Source organism: Callorhinus ursinus, unplaced genomic scaffold (assembly GCF_003265705.2).
Source record: "Callorhinus ursinus isolate GAN/ISIS: 27379988/994484 unplaced genomic scaffold, GSC_fseal_2.0 scaffold26, whole genome shotgun sequence".
NCBI lineage: Eukaryota > Metazoa > Chordata > Mammalia > Carnivora > Otariidae > Callorhinus > Callorhinus ursinus.
Window position 1 is genome coordinate 2,813,643 of NW_027397088.1, and position 20,936 is coordinate 2,834,578.

The 20,936-nt window shown below is 38.3% G+C and overlaps 1 protein-coding gene across 3 annotated transcripts in view; it reads right to left on the reverse strand.

Annotated features, from left to right (window-relative positions):
- The window catches only part of GMDS (GDP-mannose 4,6-dehydratase), a 641,402-nt gene that overhangs the window by 285,151 nt on the left and 335,315 nt on the right, over positions 1–20,936 (reverse strand). For all 3 annotated transcript variants that reach the window (XM_025890977.2, XM_025890978.2, XM_073877510.1), the window contains one exon: positions 11,468–11,595. In XM_025890977.2, coding sequence (XP_025746762.1) covers positions 11,468–11,595 — 128 coding nt within the window. The remainder of the gene's footprint in view (positions 1–11,467; positions 11,596–20,936) is intronic.

Genomic DNA, 20,936 nt, shown 5'->3' on the forward strand with positions numbered 1-20,936 from the left:
AGAAAGAGAGCATAAGCAGGGGGAGTGGCAGGCAGAGGGAGAAGCAGGCTCCCTGCAGAGCAGGGAGCTCAACACGGGGCTCGATCCCAGAACCCTGGGATCATGACCTGAGCCGAAGGCAGACACCTAAGAGCCGAAGGCAGACGCCTAACAGACTGAGCCACCCAGGTGTCCCTGAACCAGCTGTTTTATCTCAAGTCAGTGACTATCTCCGAATAATGAGTTACTTCACCTGTTAGACGAGGGCACAGGATCAGAAGATGTATCAAGTTGTTTCAGTCTTTAAATTAAATGAATCAATGAAGTTAATCTGGTTTTAGGTCTATTCCTTCTCAGGTATTCATTCATTCCATAAAAACACACTGAGCACATCCTGTTTCAGATGCTCTGAAGGGCACTGGGGTCTACAAAAGAAGGTCAGCATGGGGATGAGACGTGGAGAGTTTTGTGTGTAAGAAGGCTGCCCAACCAACTTGGGATAAGGGCTCTGGCAGCAGGGACTCAGAGGGCTCTGAATAAAGGGTCACAGGACTACAGGGAAAATGGTCAATCCTTGTGGTTAAGCGGCTGGGGAAGAGTAAACAAAAGGAGGCAGCTCAGAGTGACCCCCAAAGTAGAGCAGAATTTTGAGAAGAAATGAGCAGACTGGCGAACCACCTCTCAAACATGCTACAAAGATGGAAATGGAAGGTAAGCTATACTTGAAGATGTTAAAATTCTTGCTGGTGTGATATCAGCAAGATAGCAGCATGATATCACAAAAACTCATGTGATATCATACAAACTCATGTGATAATCATGGTTTTCATGTAATTAGCCTTTTATTATCATGATGTTTTTGCTACTCTATTCTATATGGAAAACACAGCTGTAGGAAAAAGAGAGGAAGCCCACTAGTCACCTATTCACAATATAATGCTGTTCACACAGTGTCCAGTGCACAAATAAAAGAGGGCGTACCAGCTGTAGTTTATCAGGCTTTAAGAAAGCTTTCATTGAGCAAAGCTGGGTGGTTAATATTCAAAACTCTGAGCCCTATCAAAGATGCTCTGAAGTAAGAGTTTTTGACACCGTCTCCCCCCAACCCACAAAGAGAAAAAGAGAGAGAGAGAGAGAGAGCATGCATGAGATGGAGGCAGGGGTGGGAGGATGGAGAGGAGAGGGACGGGAAGGAGGAGAAAAGGAGGGATGGGCACAAAAGGAAGGGGTGAGGGAAGGAGAGGGAGGGGGAGGGAGGGAATATCAGTGCAGTGTGAGTTAGGAAAGATTCTACTGACACGCTTAACTAAGCCAACACAATTTCTTTGAGTCTCACTAGACTTCTAACATCCTGGAGCCCTATATCACGTGCAATTAAATAAGCAAACCGGTAATTCATTAGGGATAATTTTAATAGATGACTCATTTGGCCCAGCCAGTCAATGATGCTTTGGTTTCCCAAAGGCTCTAGCAGATAGTTAACTACAATGAAGCTTTCAGCTGCCACTGACAAAAGGCAATGGAATTTAAACCACCTATGCCATTTCTTCAAACTTCTTCAGTCTTTTTTGAAGATAAAGATCAAATGAAATTATTTCTGTTAAACCTGTATTTCCTGTACAGAGTTGATATCTTCTTCAAATTATATGATTGTACAACTATTAAGTTAACACTGCAGAGGAAGTCTCCCATTTAGAATACATGACCTGGCCCTTTAACTTTTGGCTCTTCATATGTTTTAGAGTTTCTTTCTAACTCAGTTTCTCTTATTTGTGCTCTTTGTTTCACAGAATGGGTAGAAGGCCAGTAGTAAAAATGCTAGTTCATTTGTAATTCCTAGTGAGGTAATACTTGTTAGATGGTCAACTTTTGAAGTTAGTGAAAAAAAATGGTTTTAAAATCTCACAGGAATGACTCAATATATCAAGAATCAACCCAGAAACGCTGTGCTGTTTCACCCTAAGGGGCTGCGCTGAAGAGCCAGTGGGGCCAGGCTGGAACCCACTGTACAATACGAGGCCAGGGCATCTCTTTTCAAAGCCAGCTTTTTCATATGGAAAATGCAAATAATAATTCCTGCTCTCCTAATCACTGAGTAAGATTTGTTGGGAGAATCGAATCCAAAGATGTAAATGATAAAGCACTACACAAATACAAGAGGATAACCTTTGGGGGGGTTAAAAAAAAAGTCTGGTGAAAGCTCTTTGTATTTTGTTTTCAAACCTGAAATTTAAGATCCAGTGAAAATTAGCAAGTAATTCTTGACCTAAAGGAGATACTATAAGAAAAAACATATGAAACCGCGAAGCCTCTGGGAGTCTGATCTTTGCAAGGAGAAAGAAGCCAGTGCCACACCCAGGATGAGTATTTGTATTGTGTGGACATGGTGACAGAATGGCAAGAGGCAAGGGCCTCGGTCACCTTCCTGGAATGCAACCTGCCTCCTCCAGGCTCCACCCAGGCAACCCACACACCATTGCCCCTGGGGCGGAAGCACACCACTCCACTTCATGAGTCAGAAGCTGGAGGATGGACCTGGGAACAGGGATCTGCAAGATCAGGGGAGGAAATGAAATTACACACTCAGAGAACCCAAAAAGATACTGTGGAATACTTCTCTTTTCTGCTAGCTGCACAGTTTATGTAGGTTTTCTACAGCTGCTATCATAGAACTCCATATAAGAATCTTTCATTTTTACATATATTTAAAAACAAAGTCCTATTATTAGAAAGTGACCTGCTGTGTGTGGGGGGGTTGGGGGGGGATACAATAGACTGGGAGCCAGGACAGGAAGGGGGAAGGAATGGAAAAGTGAAAGTTTTCCAAGACAATAGAATCTGTGATGGAAATCTTGCTTTATCTAGAAGAATCCTCTATCAAATGAGAGTCTTGAAAACTGAGAAGAAATACAGTGAGGACCACACAAGTAAAGAGGTTTCTGAATGAGCAGATGTCAGTGTTACCAGTCATGCTGGGGGGCACTTATCTTGTAAGCTAATGCCACTTTTGTGATTATTAAGATTCTGTTTGGTAAATCAGGACCAGTATATCATTCTTTCATTCTACTTTTTCCATCTGCTCATATATCCTTCTTTTACAAATAGGAATAGAGTCTAATGATAGTAGAGTCTGCAGATAATTGAGAAACCTACCACAGTATGAGAACATATGGGCACTATTCAGTTTTCCTTTACGGTCTGCATGCAGCAAGAGAGAAAACTGCTTGAAAACATTACTTCCTGGAGTCAAGTAAATCCATCACAACTGAAACCTAAATGTGGTAAGATCATATTCAGTAGGGAATATCTTCTGCTATGTTTAAAAAATAATCTTTTAATAATGAGAGGAATAAAACACATTTTATATATAGTCATTTTTATAAGTTATATAAAGAAATGGTCAAATAGAGTATTTATTGGGCATCTGCCATTCTGTACCAAGCATGTTGGGAGGCACAATTATAATAATGAGGAATAATATCCAGTTCCTGCCTTCGAGGAGCTTCCTTGAGAGACTGATACTAGACAACTAACCACTTCGTATCCTATGTTTGTGGAGGAATGCTTTGGTTCTCAGAGATCTCAATCTACTTGGATTCTTCAGAAAGTAATAAACAGTAATGAGTTAAACACAATCATTCTCCTCATAACATGAGGAAAAAATAGCAGAAGTGATCTCAAATATTTTACATGACTTTGAAAGAAAGCTGGGGAAGCTATACTAAGGAGTAATTCCATCTCTTTCTTTAGGAGCTTGACTAATAATTTCCATGGGAGACTCAAATCAATAATGCATAGACAGTTTTGCAAGGGTTTCTCAATTTTGCCTTTAAGTAATACTGCTTTTATAAAACTACCCTTGTAAATTAACTAGGCATGGTGGAAGCCCCAGTCTATTTTTTCTAAAATGAAAAAGGGATCTCACTTAATGGTATCCCAAATTTGTCCATTTGGGGCATATTTTAGCTTACATGTGTGATACCTTCAGTTTCTGAAACAACTGTAAAAGCTACATGGGAAAACCCTTTGGAAATCTGACCCCAAGAGGATGGTGGTGGCTTTTGAATATTCTTGAACCACAAAAAGGCACAGAGTAAAGAACATAGAACAAAGCCAATCACCTATTTTAAAGCTATTTAACTGGCAAGTCAAAGTGGCAGATATTTCATTCCTGCACAGCATCTATTTCCAAAAAGAGTGCAAAAAGGTGTCTGTCTCTTGATCTTAAAATCGCTGCCCTGGGTGAACAATCCATGGGACAGATCAAGGTATCCAACACAGAGACTGCCCCTGAGTTCAGATCTAATTGCTCTATAAAGCCATCAGCTATCCCAGCTTTACTAAACTCAATAGGTAGAAAAAGAAATAACTGATCTTACAAATGCAAATGATTCAATACTCACAGAGCGGATCAAAATTTTTTCCTTACCTAGAAAGAAAAGATGAGAATCTTTGAGACTTCACTGCTATGATTCTATGGCAGAAAATAAGCAGAGATGTCTTCTAGCATGATACACAGAAGCAGAAAATAAAATGCATGTCTTTGCCTTATAGAACATTCTATTTGGAAGAGGTTTTTTGCTTTGTGGCTTTGGATGTAAAGGCAAAATTAACACGCTTGTATTAAAGGGTCCCCTAAGGCTAAGCCTGGGATCCTGGAGCCTAGGCTCCTGATGGCAGCAAGAGGCCCGTAAGTGGTCTGAGAAAGTCACAGAAAAGGGCCACAGGCCCAGGTTCTGTGAAGACAAAACATGTCATTTTAATAAATGATTTCCTGTGAATAAAGCAGGTAAGTGGGATAAAACCAAACAGTACTTTAGAATGAATGTAAAAATGAGGGTTTTGACTCTGTGTGTGTGTGTGTAGTGGGGTATGTGTGTGTATGAGAGAGATAGTAATTTATGGGCGTTTCTGGGCATGGGACACACGAAAGTAGGAAATACTTGCAAATACTTAGTCCTTTCCAGAGAGCATTAATGTAAAAATGAAGCATTTAATATTAAAGATATATACCTTCTACAGGCAAAATCATCATTAAATTTAGGTGATGTCATATTTTATAAGAGGCAATTACGTCTATATCACATGAATAGTCTTGTTATTGAAGTTAAAGAGTCAGTTTTCATTTGTGGGCAGAGGCAGATGTGAAGTGGGAGGCACCAAGGAAAGGAGAGACAACAGAGAGAAGCAGGAAGGACAGAGGACGCGTGAGGAAGGGCAGCTCAGCCAGGATGAGGAACAGCACACAGGCACTGGGCAGGCCCCACTGAGGGTAGAAGGAGAAAGCTCCCGCACCTCATGGTACACTTTAGACGTAGGTAAATGAGTGTGATCATCTAAGAATAACAGGAGGCTTTTTACACTGTTTTCCTAAGACTATTCTCAAGAACAGAGCCATGACTTTCTTTGGTACAAGCAGTCATTTCATGATCTACAGTGGTATGATGACACTTAGCATCAGTGGGAGTGAGTAAAGGGTGGAGTACAAGCTTCTACCTTAATGTGGTTAATTGCTACCCATTAGAACTTAAATGGCATTTACACGAAGTTTCATAATCCGTTTCCACGGGCACTATATCTACTGAATATGCAACTCCACTCCATATTCATTTTCATTCTTTCTCTCCACGAAAATGCTCTTATACACATTTGCCAAGAACTACTTTTCTAACTTAATGTCAGATGTTCAATTTTAAATTTTTTAAATACAACTGAAAATATGATCTAAAAATGCATCCACCTCCTTGTTTCTTAACTATCTGTGGATGAAAACTTGATGAATAATCCATCCTAGAAATTCCGCTGGTATAGTCTCCATTCACTGAGACAACAATTTAAACAGAGCCTAGTGTTCCTGGGATTTGGGGTCTTGGCCACTCCTGTGATGTCATCCCCAATCACTGAAGACCTGGCCAGTGGAAATAGGGCAACTATGACTTTCTGCATTTCTGTTAAGTGAGGCCTTACCTAAAGAACAGATTCTGGCTCCAGGAACACTTTAGAGAACTCAAACACAACAAGAAATCAAGCTACTTTTCTGAACAAAAAAAAAAAAAAAATAGAAGCAAACAGTTTGTTAACATTGTTGCAACAAGTAAGCGTTCCCTTAAATAAAATTTCAGAAAGTTTAAATGGCATCCTTTTCTTCCAGATTTGTGTGAATTAACACAGGATGCAAAATGCTAGCAGCAGACGGCCAGATAAGGAAGAAGGGAGGGGGAAACACTGGTTAATTCTCCCCAGCTCTGTCAACGGTCTACCTGCCCCCTGCCAGAGGCTCCCTGGCTTTGCCCCAGGTCTCTGGTATCAACGGAGAACTGAAAGCTGTAAGGAAAGTTAACTCATGTAGACTTTGGACAATAGACAGGGACAGCTAGGGAAGGACACCTAACTACCCATTTTCCCCAAACGTATCCTCTGCATCTTTGCCTAATACAGTCAATATAATGGGTTCAGCAAGATCTGATCGCTGCCTCAGCCACATGCTGTCCTCCAGATACTTCTCTTCCCCTTGGACTATAAATGGCATAAAGAGAAAAGGGAGAGAAGCTCAAGGTCTTGTCTCTCTGGGAAATGGAAAATTAGCCAGACCCCCCTGCTTATGTCTCTGCTCCCCTCAAGTCAAAGTGAATCAGTGGTTATGAGAATGGCTGAGGTATCAGGCCTGGGCTGGAGTTTGGGGTTCATTCACCTCTTTTGGCCATGGCTTTGGGCAAATCATCCCCTGAACTCTCCAAACCTTAATTTCTTCATCTGTAAAGGACTGTTGTATGTATCATATAAGATAACGTATGTAAAGTCCTCAGTAAAGTTTCTGACACATAATGAGTGTCCAACATTTGGCAATTTTTATTATTTTTTTTAAAAGATTTTATTTATTTGACAGAGAGAGAGAGTGAGAGAGGGAACACAAGCAGGGGGAGTGGGAGAGGGAGAAGCAGGCTTCCTGCTGAGCAGGGAGCCCGATGCGGGGCTCGATCCCAGGACCCTGGGATCATGACCTGAGCCGAAGGCAGACGCTTAATGACTGAGCCACCCAGGTGCCCCTATTATTTTCTTTCTAAAACTAGCTTTTTAAAAATTAATCTATGATCCCAGCCAAAAAAAAAAAAAAACAGGAGGAGGGGAAAGAAAGGAAAGAAAGAAGAAAGAAAGAGGGGAGGGAGGGAGAAAAAGGTATGTGTGAGAGACCATTATATTAAAAATTCAGATGAATCTCAAAAATCCTCCCCTAATAATTTGAATGTGCCCTGGATTCCCTTTGGGCCAGGAGAACTCTTCAAGAGCACCTGTATGGTCAGTTGTTGGCAGTAAAACCTCATGATATTTTTTAAATGGCTTTTTGCTGAGTCTTGGAAAAAGCTCAGACTTAGGTCACTTGATTATCCATGTACCCCAAGAGCAAGGACCCTCTTGTGAGTGGTAAAAACTTAAAGATACTTCCAGTCCAGCCCTTGTCAATTAGCTCACCTCTCAATATTTTCCAGCTATAGTTGTGTTCTAACTAGTTTCATCAAGGTGGGATCACACTGGGACCTTGTTAACCAAACTGTTACCATTAATTTTAAACATATGGTGCCATTTTCTACCTCTGCACTGCTAGATGTTAATATATATTTTTTATTAAAAGGGTGGCAAAATTAAGTAAGTTTGAGAAACCTTTATTAATCTTAGCAGGCCACGGTGCATTCATATATCCTAAGTTTGGAGAAGTCAGTCCTACGATAAAGAAATCTGCTTACCTTTGTGCAATTTAGCATTGTGTAGGCTTATTGGGCTTTATACAAAGTTTAAAAGACTGTCATGTGTAGCAACTAGAACCATGACCATGGTAGGTACTGAACAGAAGATATGTGGAAAGACCCATGCCCCCTAGAGAAGTTAGAGGTCCTCTCCTTTGCAGTTGACCATGCAGTTAAAATGTTGACCACCTGAATTTGCTTGGATGTGGTATACAACAGCCCCCATTGTGTTCTCATGAATACAAGGAGTTACTTCAATGTATGTTGAGGGCAGCAGGCATGAAAACAGAGCGAGATGGTGTCATATAATTATGTAAGAAGATAAAAATATTTTAAAAGTTTGAATTGTCAACTGACTATATCCCATAAGAAGTGCAAATTCTTGGTAATCTGTTTGTGTAAACTGAGTATTTAGAGCTCTGACCCATCAAGCACTACAGAAGTCTTTAAACAGTAATATTTTTTCTCAAATTGCAACAGTAATTGTTAGTTGTTAATTATAGAATCTGGGTGGAGGGTATATGGCTGCTCATGGTAAAATTAATTCAACAATCCTGTAAGTTTAGAATAAAATATTGGAAAAGATATAACTGCATATAACTTGTTTATCCTGAAGTACAATAAAATTTAATATAGGTTTTATATTCTTCACTTCAAGTTGAAATACTGCTTACCCACTCAAATTAAGTTTTAAATCATTTTGATCTAGGAAACAAGACTATAAATGGAGATTAATGAACCTGAATCAGCAACAGGAAATGGCTTCGTATAAACTGTTGCAAAAATGTTTATAAGACAGAGGTAGATTCTAATCATGAATGTACAGCACATTAATGCTAATTTTTTACAGGGTTGTTATTATGCCCTTTTCACAGATGGGTAAACTGAGATATAAAACCCTAAGCAAATCACTGACACAGCTAGGATCCCTACACTCTTTGTCAAACGCTCTCTACTCCTCATCGTGGAAGTTCATCCATAACTAAAAAAGTACATCACTTAATCTAAAGATTCACCAGTACAATATGTTTGTGTATAAATGAGAAAGATTATATAATTAAAACGAGTGTAAATAAGATGCTATTATGACTTGCTTGATCTGTACTTGCCAAGGCTTCTTTATTCTAAAGCTGATTATAGCGCCAGGATGCAGATATACTCTAAACAAACAATGCTTCTCTTTTTTCATTCTTAATGCTTGTTGACTTTAATTCTGGCAACATCTACTTTTAGTCACAAGTCTGTGAAGTGACTTCATTTTAATACATTTAGAAATGCAAAGGATGGTGATATTTCTTAAAATGGAAATAGCAAACAAAGAATTCTTAATAATGGCATTTTTTTTAGAAATCAAGAAATTCAGACGTCTTTCAGGACCCATAAATGAGAACTATACAATGCTTCTTACATCATCAACATGTGTTACTGTCTGAATCCCAGGGGAATCCTTCATAGCAAAACCTATTTGTATTGTGGAACAAATCAGGTCTTGAATGCCAATGAGAATGACTTAATTTTGTCTCTTAATGTCTGTTTCTCCATAAAATCTGAAAATTTTACATTCTTACTGAAAGGTCAGAACATTTTACTTTTGCATGGATGGTTTGGCTTCTTGGGCTCACTCTACTGACACCATCCAGTCAAGGAATCTTCAAAACAGCATTTGGGAAGAACTTTTTGAAGTCTTTGAGCCAAAATGTATATAAAATGCTTTTATTTTAAATGAAAACAACTGTGGCCCCTTTGTTTCAAAGTTTGAGCTACACCCAGGACCAGTGCTAGGCTCGGCATTTTGGGAGTGAGATGATAGCACAGTCCTTCTTCCAGCTCCACCAAGCTCACAAAAGACTTACTCATTACTTATGTATTTATTTAATAGTGTTGTGCATTTTTTTTTCTGGCCTACTTTTAAAATGTCATTAATTTTTTTTTCTGACTGAAAAAGTTTACATTCATTTCAAATATATGGAAAATACAGAAATATAAAGAGGAAAATAAACATAACCAGTAATAAGCATTATTAACATTTGGTATGCTGTTTCACTATCAAAATCTATTTCTGAGACTCACCACTGAGCATGGAACCTGATGTGAGGATCGATCTCATGACCCTGAGACCATGACCTGAGCAGAAACCAAAAGTTGGATGCTCAGCTGACTGAGCCACCCAGGCACCCCTATTTCTGAGTTCTAAGAAAAACTTCATTTTTTACCCTGGTGCAAAAAAATAAAATTAAATGGAATGAAATTTGATCTATTTGGTTCTGATTTTGGAGAACAAGAGTTTGGAAAAGAAGGTACCTATATCGCTCTCTATCGCTCTAAGTATATACAGATAGCTAGAATGATATTTTTGAAAAAGTAATGTATTCATTTTTATAAAACTTACCTCATATTTTTAAGTAGGTTAGGCCATTATAGGTTAGACAAAACAGTTTCAGCATCTATTGATAACCTCTCCTTTCTCCTACTTCTTAAAATTTCTGAAAGTGTGGCCTTATATATTTTTTAATGTAATGTTCTTAAAATGTATCTAATGTCTACTGTCATAAAATAAATGCCTCTTTGTAATGACAGCTTAGAAGAACATACTGAAATGATCTAAATGTTACACTGTTTAAAATTTAAAATTAGAGCTAATTTTTTGTCCATAATATAAATCAGTATTAGGTGTTCAAGTATACATTTTTAATTGTTATAAACAAAAATAATAACACTGCCGAGACTAACCTGGGTTAACAAATAAACTACTTGTTTGCTTTCTTTCGTAAATGTTCAAGTTTCTTTTTGAATCGCATCAATGAACAAGGAAGCCAAATCCGGTTTCCCAGAGAGGAATCATTAAGGACAGAAATAGTTTCCTGAACACAGGAAATCTGTAAGCACCTAAACAAGGACAAGCGGACTCCAGGGAAAAAGACAATGTTACCAACATGCTCCTCCATGTCTGGCCACAGAAACCACCACCGATATTTAAAAGCATACTGATCAGGGAAAGGTAAAATATAACCATTTGCTTAAAGAAAAATCACACTACTTATACATGTAACATATCTAACCCAAACCAAAATTTAATGTGTATCTAAGTCCCAAGAATGAAAATTTGAATTTTCCTTTAACTATATCCAGTATTATGCAATAACATCACTTTAGCAATTCTCTTTTTAATGAACAAAATTCATTGGTGTGCAAAGTCATACTTTAAGAAATGTGTAAGGTAATAACCAGAAACCAAAAGCTCCGTAAGAATATTACTCTTAGAGTACCTTAGTAGCATAATGTAAATCTGAAAGTCTTGGATTATACAAATTGAAATTAAGTAGTATTTCTTGAAGCTCTGAGAACTGCACCTTTATACCTAAAAATTCTTTCAGTTAGTTATATGTATATTGGGCAGGCAGGAGGAAGAAGGTGCAAGAAACAAGGAGAAAGAAGCTTTAGAAAGAAAAGAATACTACTCAAACATTTTTTCATCCATCATCCAGATGAATGCCCAACACCTTCATTTTAAATAACAAAAAGAACAATTGTGAGAGGTTTCCACATTCAAAAAACACTCAGTGTAATCTACAAGTAAAGTTGAACTGTGGGGCCTTAAATTGAAAGTAATAAGTTTACACATATCTGCGTTAGCAAAATTTTATATGCTACCACCTCTTGTAGGTCACGCTTTTCCACTAGAGGCCCAGCATTGAAAACACCAACTGATGCAGGTATTTTTAAGAACATAATGAGTCAGTTCCTACCTCTACATAGTCCTTGGCATGGCCCCAATCTCTTTTGGCATCCAGATTTCCCAAGCTGAAACATTCCAGTTGTCCAAGGTAAATCTTAGCCACTGACCGGCTAATTTTTCGAGTAACAAAATTAGCTCCTAAAAAGAGATAAAAAGGTGTATTATCAGTATAGTACATTTGACATTTAACAGTTTGGTGAAGCAAACCCAATCTCAGCCTCTGGGCATTTCTTTCATTTTTATCCCCCCTTCTTTAAAATAAGAATAAAAGAAACCCATCATTAACTGTCATTTAGATAAGTTAAGAAGCTCTAATTCTAAGTGTCACATCAGCTCTACTTTCATAACAAACATTTTTCTTTGGGGGACGTCTTAACATTCCTAATTTGCTGCTGCTATATGTGACCCAGGCATTAGGCCAAAGAAAAGCTATTGGAATGCCAGTTTTTAAACAGAAAATTCAAAAGGGTTGTATAAAGGGAAATGCCAGAATGGAAGACAGACATCTAAGACCACCCTGATTTTTTTTAAGAACATAAACAGCATATGTTCCTATTAATAAAGCTGTTTTGGGCCTCATGGGGAACGGGAGAGGAGAGTAACTTAGTACACAGGGTATAACTAGTTAAAGGAAACAAACAAATGCATTTGGGTTGCCAATAAGTGGTGATCTTTTTTCTTTAGAAACCTGCAAAGCTATCCAATTATAAATTATGACACAGTTCCAAGTCAAAAGTTTCTCTGTACTATACTTACTAAAATGCCACCTTCCAAATTCACTTCAGTGCTATGTACAGAAATGGTCTCCTGAATTGTAAATAAATATTTTGAAACAATTGATGAAAGGCACCATAAATTGAAGAAAGAAGTGAAATTGTTTTATATTCTTGGGTCTTTAATGAAAGCCTCTACTTTTAAAAAGATTACAGAGAAGGACAAAATTAAAAGACACTTCTGAGATGATTTTACCCATGCCTCTGTTTCTAGGTAAGGTTATCACAAGCACCAGGTAATGCCAAATTCTCAAGGTAGTAACACACATAAAGTCAATAATGGCTGCATACAGTTTAGATAGATTACTATCATAATTTATCACATTTCAATAGCTTTAGCTTTGTTCTTTTGCAGATTAAGCAGGGAGGTGAGTTATGATGAAAGCTTTTGGCTTCTAGAGAAACTGGCACAGGGATAAGGGGAATTTTTCTAAAGAGGTTTACTAAATTTTGGCAAGAACCACAGCCTAGGGCAAGTACATACAGATACTAGATCACTTACTACAAAAATTTGGTATACACATCTATACCAATGCCATCATTAAAAATGACAATGTGATTTCCATGGAAATCTAAAATTTTCAGTTTCTCTTAGCAGCTGATGGAGTATGCTCTGCTTCCTCCATGGCAGTTTATAAAACACAGAACTCCTTCAAAAAAGAGCCTTTCAAAATGAAAAAATATTTAATGAGAGCAATCCTTCTCAATCTGCTACCCATTAGCAATCTTTTATTCTCTACCAGCTTGTAACAAATAAATTTAAATTTATAATTAAATGTAGATTTCTTGATGTCTATCTTTCTATTTTAATAACAGGACTATACTATCATTCCAAATATACTAGATAAATGAGCAATGCCATATAATTAGATGAAGTTCCCAACATAAAACAGTTCAGATTATTCTCGTTATTGGTAAGCAGATGCTTAGGGCTCCTATGGAAGCATGTGACCATGTTCAAACAATCTATCTAGGCCCTACCCTTACTGTTCAGTCCTTCAAACAGTATTAACTGAGCACCTACCAAGCACAGAGCCCTGAGCTGGGAAACTTGGGAGTGAGGCAGCAGCCCCTACTCTCAAGTAGCACCCAGACGGTAAGACAGACAAATAAATCAGGGCTGCCAGAAGTGAGATGACAGATTTGCAAGAACTGAAACAGTCAAGCCTGATAACTCAGTGGCTGGATGTGGTCAGTAAACACCCACCAGAGAAGCAGCCTGCCCTGCGGTCATGAAGGGTTTAATTAAACTGTGAGACAGGGACGGTGCTCCAGGCACATGCAAAAGCAGTGCAGGGGCTTATGAGCAGGCCTTTGTCTTTAAGTCTTTATCACAACCCTGCAGTGATCATGACCTCAACACCTCTGACAATGGCTATCACTTTTAGCACTGTGCTAAGTGCTACTCCACTGATCTATATATCGATCCTCATGAGAGTATCACACATTCTTGATTACTTAAGTTTTAAAATCAGGAAGTGTGAGTTTTCTGACTTTGCTCTTTTTTAAAGATTGTTTTAGCTATTCTCAGTCCCTCGAATTTCTGTATGATTTTTAGGTTCAGTTGGTTAACTTCTGCAAAAAAGCCAACTGTGATTTTGATAGGGATTGTGTTGAATCTGTAGGACAATATGAAGAATACTATCATCTTAACCATATCCTGTCTTCCAGTTTATGAACACAGGATGTCTTTCCATTTACTTAGGTCTTTTGAAATTTTTCTCAGCAATGTTTTGAAATTCCCAGAAAATAAGTTTTGCTTTTGTTTTGTTAAATTTGTTCCTAAGTACTTTATTCTCTTTGATGTTATTATAAATGGAATTGTTTTCCAAATTCCATTTTCAAATTAATTTTAAACATTATTGCTATCATTTTTTTCACTAATTTTTGGAGAGGCTTAAAGTTACTATTTTTTAAAATTTGCTCCTTTCATTTTTAAACCTTATCACACAAGACTGAGGTTTTTAGGAGAGAACTATATAAAATCATTATATATTGGAGTGAGGCTTAGAGGCAACTTTGCCCAACCATCCCAAGTGTACAGGTGGAGAGAGAGAGGCAGAGAGGCTCAGCAAAACTGCCCAACAGTCAGGACCTGTAGGTGAGCCTGATCCAAGTCTGTCTTGCTTGCTTTCCCACCTGTGCTGTTTCCACTAAGCCACAGTGCAATGCAGGAGGTGTCCTTCCTCAGATTAGGTTTAAGTGGTTGTGCATTATTAACACATTGAAAAATGGACCTCTCGCAATTATTTTAAATGCATACTTCATTTCTAAGAGCCTTAAACTAGAAGACCTTAGCTAGGAAGAAAACCAAGAAATGAAAAGTTAGCCCAATGACCAAAGGCCAGCTCTGTTAGCTACTGGCTATAGTATTTTGCACCAACCATTTAAAAGTTCTGAAGTTATAGTCTCTTCTATATAATAATACTTGCCATGTCAAATCACAGGATATGTTAATGTAGGTGAAACAATGCTGTAGAACATAAATCATTACTGAAATGTAAGGAATTAGTATCATCACATCCTCTTTTGTAAAACAGGATAGTAACAAGTACTTACCATGTAGATTTGATGTTTAAGTGAGAAAATCTAGGTAGTATGATTAACAAGTTCTCAGTAAATGTTAGCTATTATAATTATTACATTACAATGTTAATGGTATCTATAATCAAGCCTCAATGAAAAGTTCAGGCTTCTTAGTTCTTTTATGACTAGGTCTCTTAATTCTCTGATTTTGAAAATCTGAGGTTGAGAACAAATCTAAATAAAGAGTCAATTTCAAATGTACAGACTCACACACTGAAAGCACTAATCAACATTTCTTAAACCATTGCAGGTAAATTTTTCAATATAATCTCATTAACATAGGAAAAAAAAGAGTGGCCACATAAATATATATCCATAAGAAAAAGATAAATTACAATGAATTTTAATTCAAATCTTAGTTCTAAGACTGAGATCACGAGTTTTGCTAGGATTGACAGAATGAAAAGAACAGAATTTCCATTTTGACAAAACAGTATACAAGAAAAACTGCCACATTAAAAAACACCAAGATATGCTGTATAAAATATTTGTATTATTTATCTAAACTCAAAGCTGAGTCTCCAAGAAGTACTCAAGGGAGGGGAAAGCTCCAGAGCACAGGTCTGGGTGGGTACTGAGGATTCTGAGCTAAGAACATGACTGGAGCACTGTCTCAGGACCTCGAAACAGGCTTCAGCTTTAATACTGAAGCTGAGGCAAAGGATATGGCCTTGGAGGTAGAACTCCAGAAGTAGGGTTATACACTATGTGAGTTATTAATAATTCTCTTCCTTTTATAAGTGCCATTATCTTAAATAAGCATTTTAACTTTTCAGTTGCCTTACCTATAAAATGGGATAATTCATAATAAGGACCTAATAAGATACTATAGTTCAAAGGCTGTAGAACACTCTATCATTGTAAAGTAATTCTATGAGTTACAAATGCTTATTGTCTTGGATATTTTTACTGTGATCAATCTTTTAAAATAGTAAGGCCTTTTTCTTTCACATTTGTCTTTATGTGACCTTCTCCACAGTTAGCCCAAGTCTGGGAAAAGATTAGGAGAGCTACTTCACATAGTCAAAAATAAAGTTAATATTCACCCCTATCATTCAAAATAGGATTCTGTACCAAGATACTTAAGTTTGAAAACAAGTTTTCATGGAAAAGTAATTTTCCAAATAATTTTATTGTATCAAAAGCCAAGAGTGGTCACAACCCAAAGTTTCTCCCAGGTTCTGATGGGCAGGCATGTGGACTGCGGTTCTTGTGGAAAGGACCAGAAGAAGTGGCAGGAGGGGTTCCCAGGCCACCCTGGGCAGTGGAGAAGCACAGGAGCAGAGGCGGGAGAGGTGAGTCTTTGGTGTACCAACCCAGCTCCTTGGGATAACAAGTAAAGGATATTGAAGAAATCATTGAGAGGAGGCGCCTGCACTGTACTTCATGCTGGAGAGTCTGGAGAAATCTCCTTAGGATGCCCCCTGGGATCTGAGCTGGGGCAGCTGCATCATGATACACTGAGCAGGGCATGAGGTCTCTCATGCGGTACGAGTGGTGCTGTGAGGGCCAACAGACATATCCTGCAACCCTGAATGGGCTTGAGGTGGTGAGGGAGGATGCCCTGTAGTTGAGTCTTGGCGGTAAGACCATGTAGGCCATGGACTACATGTAGGATGAGACAGTGGGTCTATAGTCCGTAATGCCAAGGAGGGGTGGAGGGAGGCTAACTCACCCTAGGAGCCTACCGGAAAGAGAAACCCCTGAACTTGATTAGCAGCAGACACCAAACAGAGCCAAGCCTGGAGCTAGCACCACCTCCTTGGCCCATAGGCGAGGGAATAGCTTATACCAGCACCACTGCAGCTGAGATGAGCAGTGTGCAGAGAGTACCATTGTGTCTGAGGGTACCAGCTGCCTTCGTGCCAACGCCAAGTCAAATAAGCCACATCTGTGTCCCATATAACTCGATGTCATCTCAAAGAGAAACAAGGGAAGAAAGTGGCATGCCTAGAGAAACCAGCTTCAACACGGTATTACAGCAGACACGTCATTACATTTTTTAATTGAATTTGGTTTGTTTTTGTTTTTGTTTTGAGAAAAGTATAAATTTAACCGTTAGGGACTGTATGAATTTCCTGTGGTCGCCATAACAAATTACTACAAACTAGGGGGCTTAAAACAACTGAAATTTATTCTCTCACAGTTCTGGAAACCACAAGTCTGAAATTCAACAGGGCCATGTTCCTTCTGGGAGGTCTAGGGGAGAAACCTTCCCTGAACGCCTCTTTCTGCATCTGACGGTCCCAGGCATTCCTGACTCTGACCTTACCACTGCATCACTCCCAGCTCTGCCTCCACCTTCACACCATCTTCTCTGTGTGCTTGTATCTCCACCTCTTCAGTTTCTCAGAAGGACACTTATCAACGTACTTAAGGTCTACCCTGGTAATCCACGATGATCTCTTCATCTCAAGATCCTTAATTACACCGGTAAAGACCCTTTTTCCAAATAAGGTCACATTCACAGATTCCCAGAATTAGGAAGTAGGCATATCTTTTGGTGGCCACTCAAACCACGAAAAGGATCAAGGATTAGAATATTTGAGAAAATATGATAAATCAAGCATTGTTATATTATTTTAGTATTGTCTTAAGGTAATGATATATCTTTCATGAGCACAACAGAGTCTCCAGTTGTAAAAGATTAATTTAAAGTGATAAAATAAGTTTCCTCTCTATTTTAACTCTGCAAGTTTGCCTCAGTTAATCTGAATAGCTCCCTGGATCTCTCCTTCAGATAATACACATGTATTTATGGTTTTGGAATAGAAATTCTGTGCAAATTCTGTCCTTCTTGAGTCTTCTGGCATAATTTCCTTTCTTCTGAAAATGCATTCATTAGAAATTCCTTTAATGTGGAGAAATTGATTCGTATTTGAAAGATAATTTTGTTAATTACACAACTGCAGGGTGCAAATTGTTTTCTCTTAGCATGCTGAAGCTATTATTCCACTGTCTTCTGGTTTCCATTTTTTGCTACTGATAAGTGTGAGGCCATTCTGTTATTCCTTGGTAGGTCATTTTTCTTCCTCCTGTTAGTTTAAAGAGTCTCTCTTTGTCTTTGGTATTCTGGAGTTTCAATTCCATGCATCCAGATAGGGTTTTCTGCACAGTACACCTGGTGCTTCTCTATCAGTGTCTCGTACAGCACATCTGGAAATCTCCCAGTAACCATTTCTTCCAATACTGGCTCTTCTTCACTCTATTTTGTTTTGTTTTCTCTTACTATTTCCTTCTGGAAAGGAATGTTAGACCTTCTCATTTCACCTTCCAATGTCTTAATTTCTTTCTTCCTTTCTTTCTCTCTCTCCTTCCTCCCTTTCTTTTTTTTTTCATTTCTTTGCCCTACTCTGCAATGTGCTGGGTAACCTCCTTAGATCCATCTAATTTTCCTTCAGCACTCTAATATTTTTAAGTCAGCCATTTAATTATTTTGAAAATTATTTTTTTATATCTAAAGTTCTCTTTGGTTCATTTTCAAATCTTCCTGGACATTTTTACATTCTGTTGTTGCTTATTTATTTTTTTATGATTTATCATTTTATTTACGTAAAGATGTCTTAGTGATTTTATATTCTGAATTTGATTAATTCCAATATTTAAAGTTCTTGGGGACTAATTTCTTATTTTTTTTCCTGCTGACTTTGACTGATGGTAGTTTGTTTCCTTGTGCATTTGATGACACTAGGAGTTCATATTAGGCATCTTAATCTGCTGGAAACTAGAGGACATGTCTGAGAATGATTGTTTCCTCCTGAGAGTGTCTGCATTTGTTTCTGATGGAAGCCAGGAATACTAACCCCTGCAACCTTTCGTCCCCAGGTTAATACTGTTACGCTTTTCCACTTTGTTACTGTCTAAGGCCAAAATCTGAGCCTTCTAATTAAAGAGGCTGGGCATTACCTAAAGGTCTATTAAAATCACTGCATCAGGGGCACCTGGGTGGCTCAGTTGGTTAAGCATCTGACTCTTGGTTTCAGCTTGGGTCATGATCTTGGGGTCCTGAGATCAAGCCCCGAGTGGGGTTCTGCACTCAGTGTGGAGTCTGCTTCTCTCCCTCTCTCTCTCCCTCTGTCCCTCCCCCAACTCTTGCACATGCATGAGCTCTCTCTCAAATAAATAAATGAAATCACTGCATCACACTAAGTACGCAGGATTAGATACCACTTTGGGGTCCCTAGAGGTCCCCACCTACTGGTGGGAGGGAACTGCCAGGGAGATGAAGACAGATTTAGAGAAATAAAGATATTAAAAGAAATGATTCGCTCTGCATATCTGGATTCAATGCAAATAACTGTGCCACCCCACACATATTTATTTTTATTTTCATACTAGACATTCAGAAAAATTCAATTTTTATGTTTTTTTCAATGGAATATGCCTATTCAATGTGTATGTGTATACACACATGCACGCACATATATGCATATGTATATATATGTATATAAACATCTAAACCTGAAATTTGTCTCACTGATTTGCTTGTACTCTTTCTCTGGCTCAAATACAATTACTTTTAATGATTTTTTTCACACACCAGGCAAATATACGTTTTTTTTTTCCTCATGAAATCCTGAACCAGAAGATCATCTTGTCTTGTGGTTCTTCCCCTTTACACTGGGCCTCACTTCCTGTGAGAACAGATGATTATGGCCTGCTGTGAGATCATTCCAGCACCAACACACAGGAGGCAGCTCAGATAAACAACTAAAGCCAAATTCCTAATTTCCTGGCTTTGTTCTTACATCTAATCCTTACATCAATCTGTGTGTGCATATATATACATATTCCTTGTTAAACTTTCTAGTATAAATCATAAAATATACCAAGATAATATTCCCATAGTCAGGTATCTTCTAAAACAAAAATTTAAGAAAAAGAAGAACAAAATTTATAAAACATACACCGCAAATTAACAGCATTTAACTTGAAGAAATGAATAGCAGCACGCTTATTAAAATTAAAGATTTAGATCATCTGTTAAATCACAATCTTTACCACAATGTATTACCCTTCAATAGAGGCTTTGTTTTTGTTTTACAACATACAAAATGCAAGAATGGACATCTTATAATGATCAAGTAGAACTAGGGGAAGAAACATGGGGGAGATACAGTAAGTCTTACTAGGGACAATTCTGCTTATCACAGTAAACAAAATTGCTTCTTTTTCCAACATATATTTCATTATGGCCTTGTCGTTATACTAACTCCTAAGAAGCAAAGTAGCTAAGAGTGTGTGGTAATATTCATTGTTTGTAGGTATACATGTACACACAACTGTGTATGCGTGAACACATACATATAAAACATATGCAAAATGTATCCCTGTCAGCATCCAAATAGTATTTGAAGTAACCAAAATTTCTCTAAGAAAAGTTCTAGTTCATTGTTCAGTACTTCATCCAAAAGCTTTAGATTTAAAGATTTTTGGGAGTTAAAGTACAAAGCCAGTTTGGATGATATTCATTGCAAAACAGAAATCATTCCAATTTATCCTGAACCCCACGTGAACCTCCGCCCTGGGGCCCTGCATTCCCCCACTGTGGTAGTCTCTGGCCACCCCACTGGGAACTGCCTGGGCTATGGCTCGCTGCAGACAGGGTGTAGAAAGAAGAGACACTGGGAAGGTCATGGCTGACGGAGCAGACTGCAGAGATCAGAGAGCTCATACCTCATTTGCTCACCAAGTCCTGCCAAGAGCAACACTATTTAACTGCAGGTACTCAAAATCCAACAGGCATGCTTAAAGGAATCTCAGGCTTACAAGAGGACCATTCACAATGTGTATTTGTCGGGGATAGCTACCACCTTTTGGCAATTATTCATAAATATGTGTTTAAAAGAGAAAGATTCAAACTACTTTGCTCTTTGCATCAATGCTCAATGTCTTTTCTACTGAGAGTTAAGATGATTCAAATTCACAAATCCTTATTTCAAGGTTTCCCAGCTTTGGCACTATTGACATTTGGGGCTGTCCTGTGCATTGCAGAGGGTTAGCAGCATCCCTGGCTATCACCCAATAGATGCCAGTAGCACCCCCTCCACGGCAGTGGCAACCAAAAATGTCTCCAGACATTGCCAAATTTCCCCTGGGGAAACTAACTCCCCCCCCCCC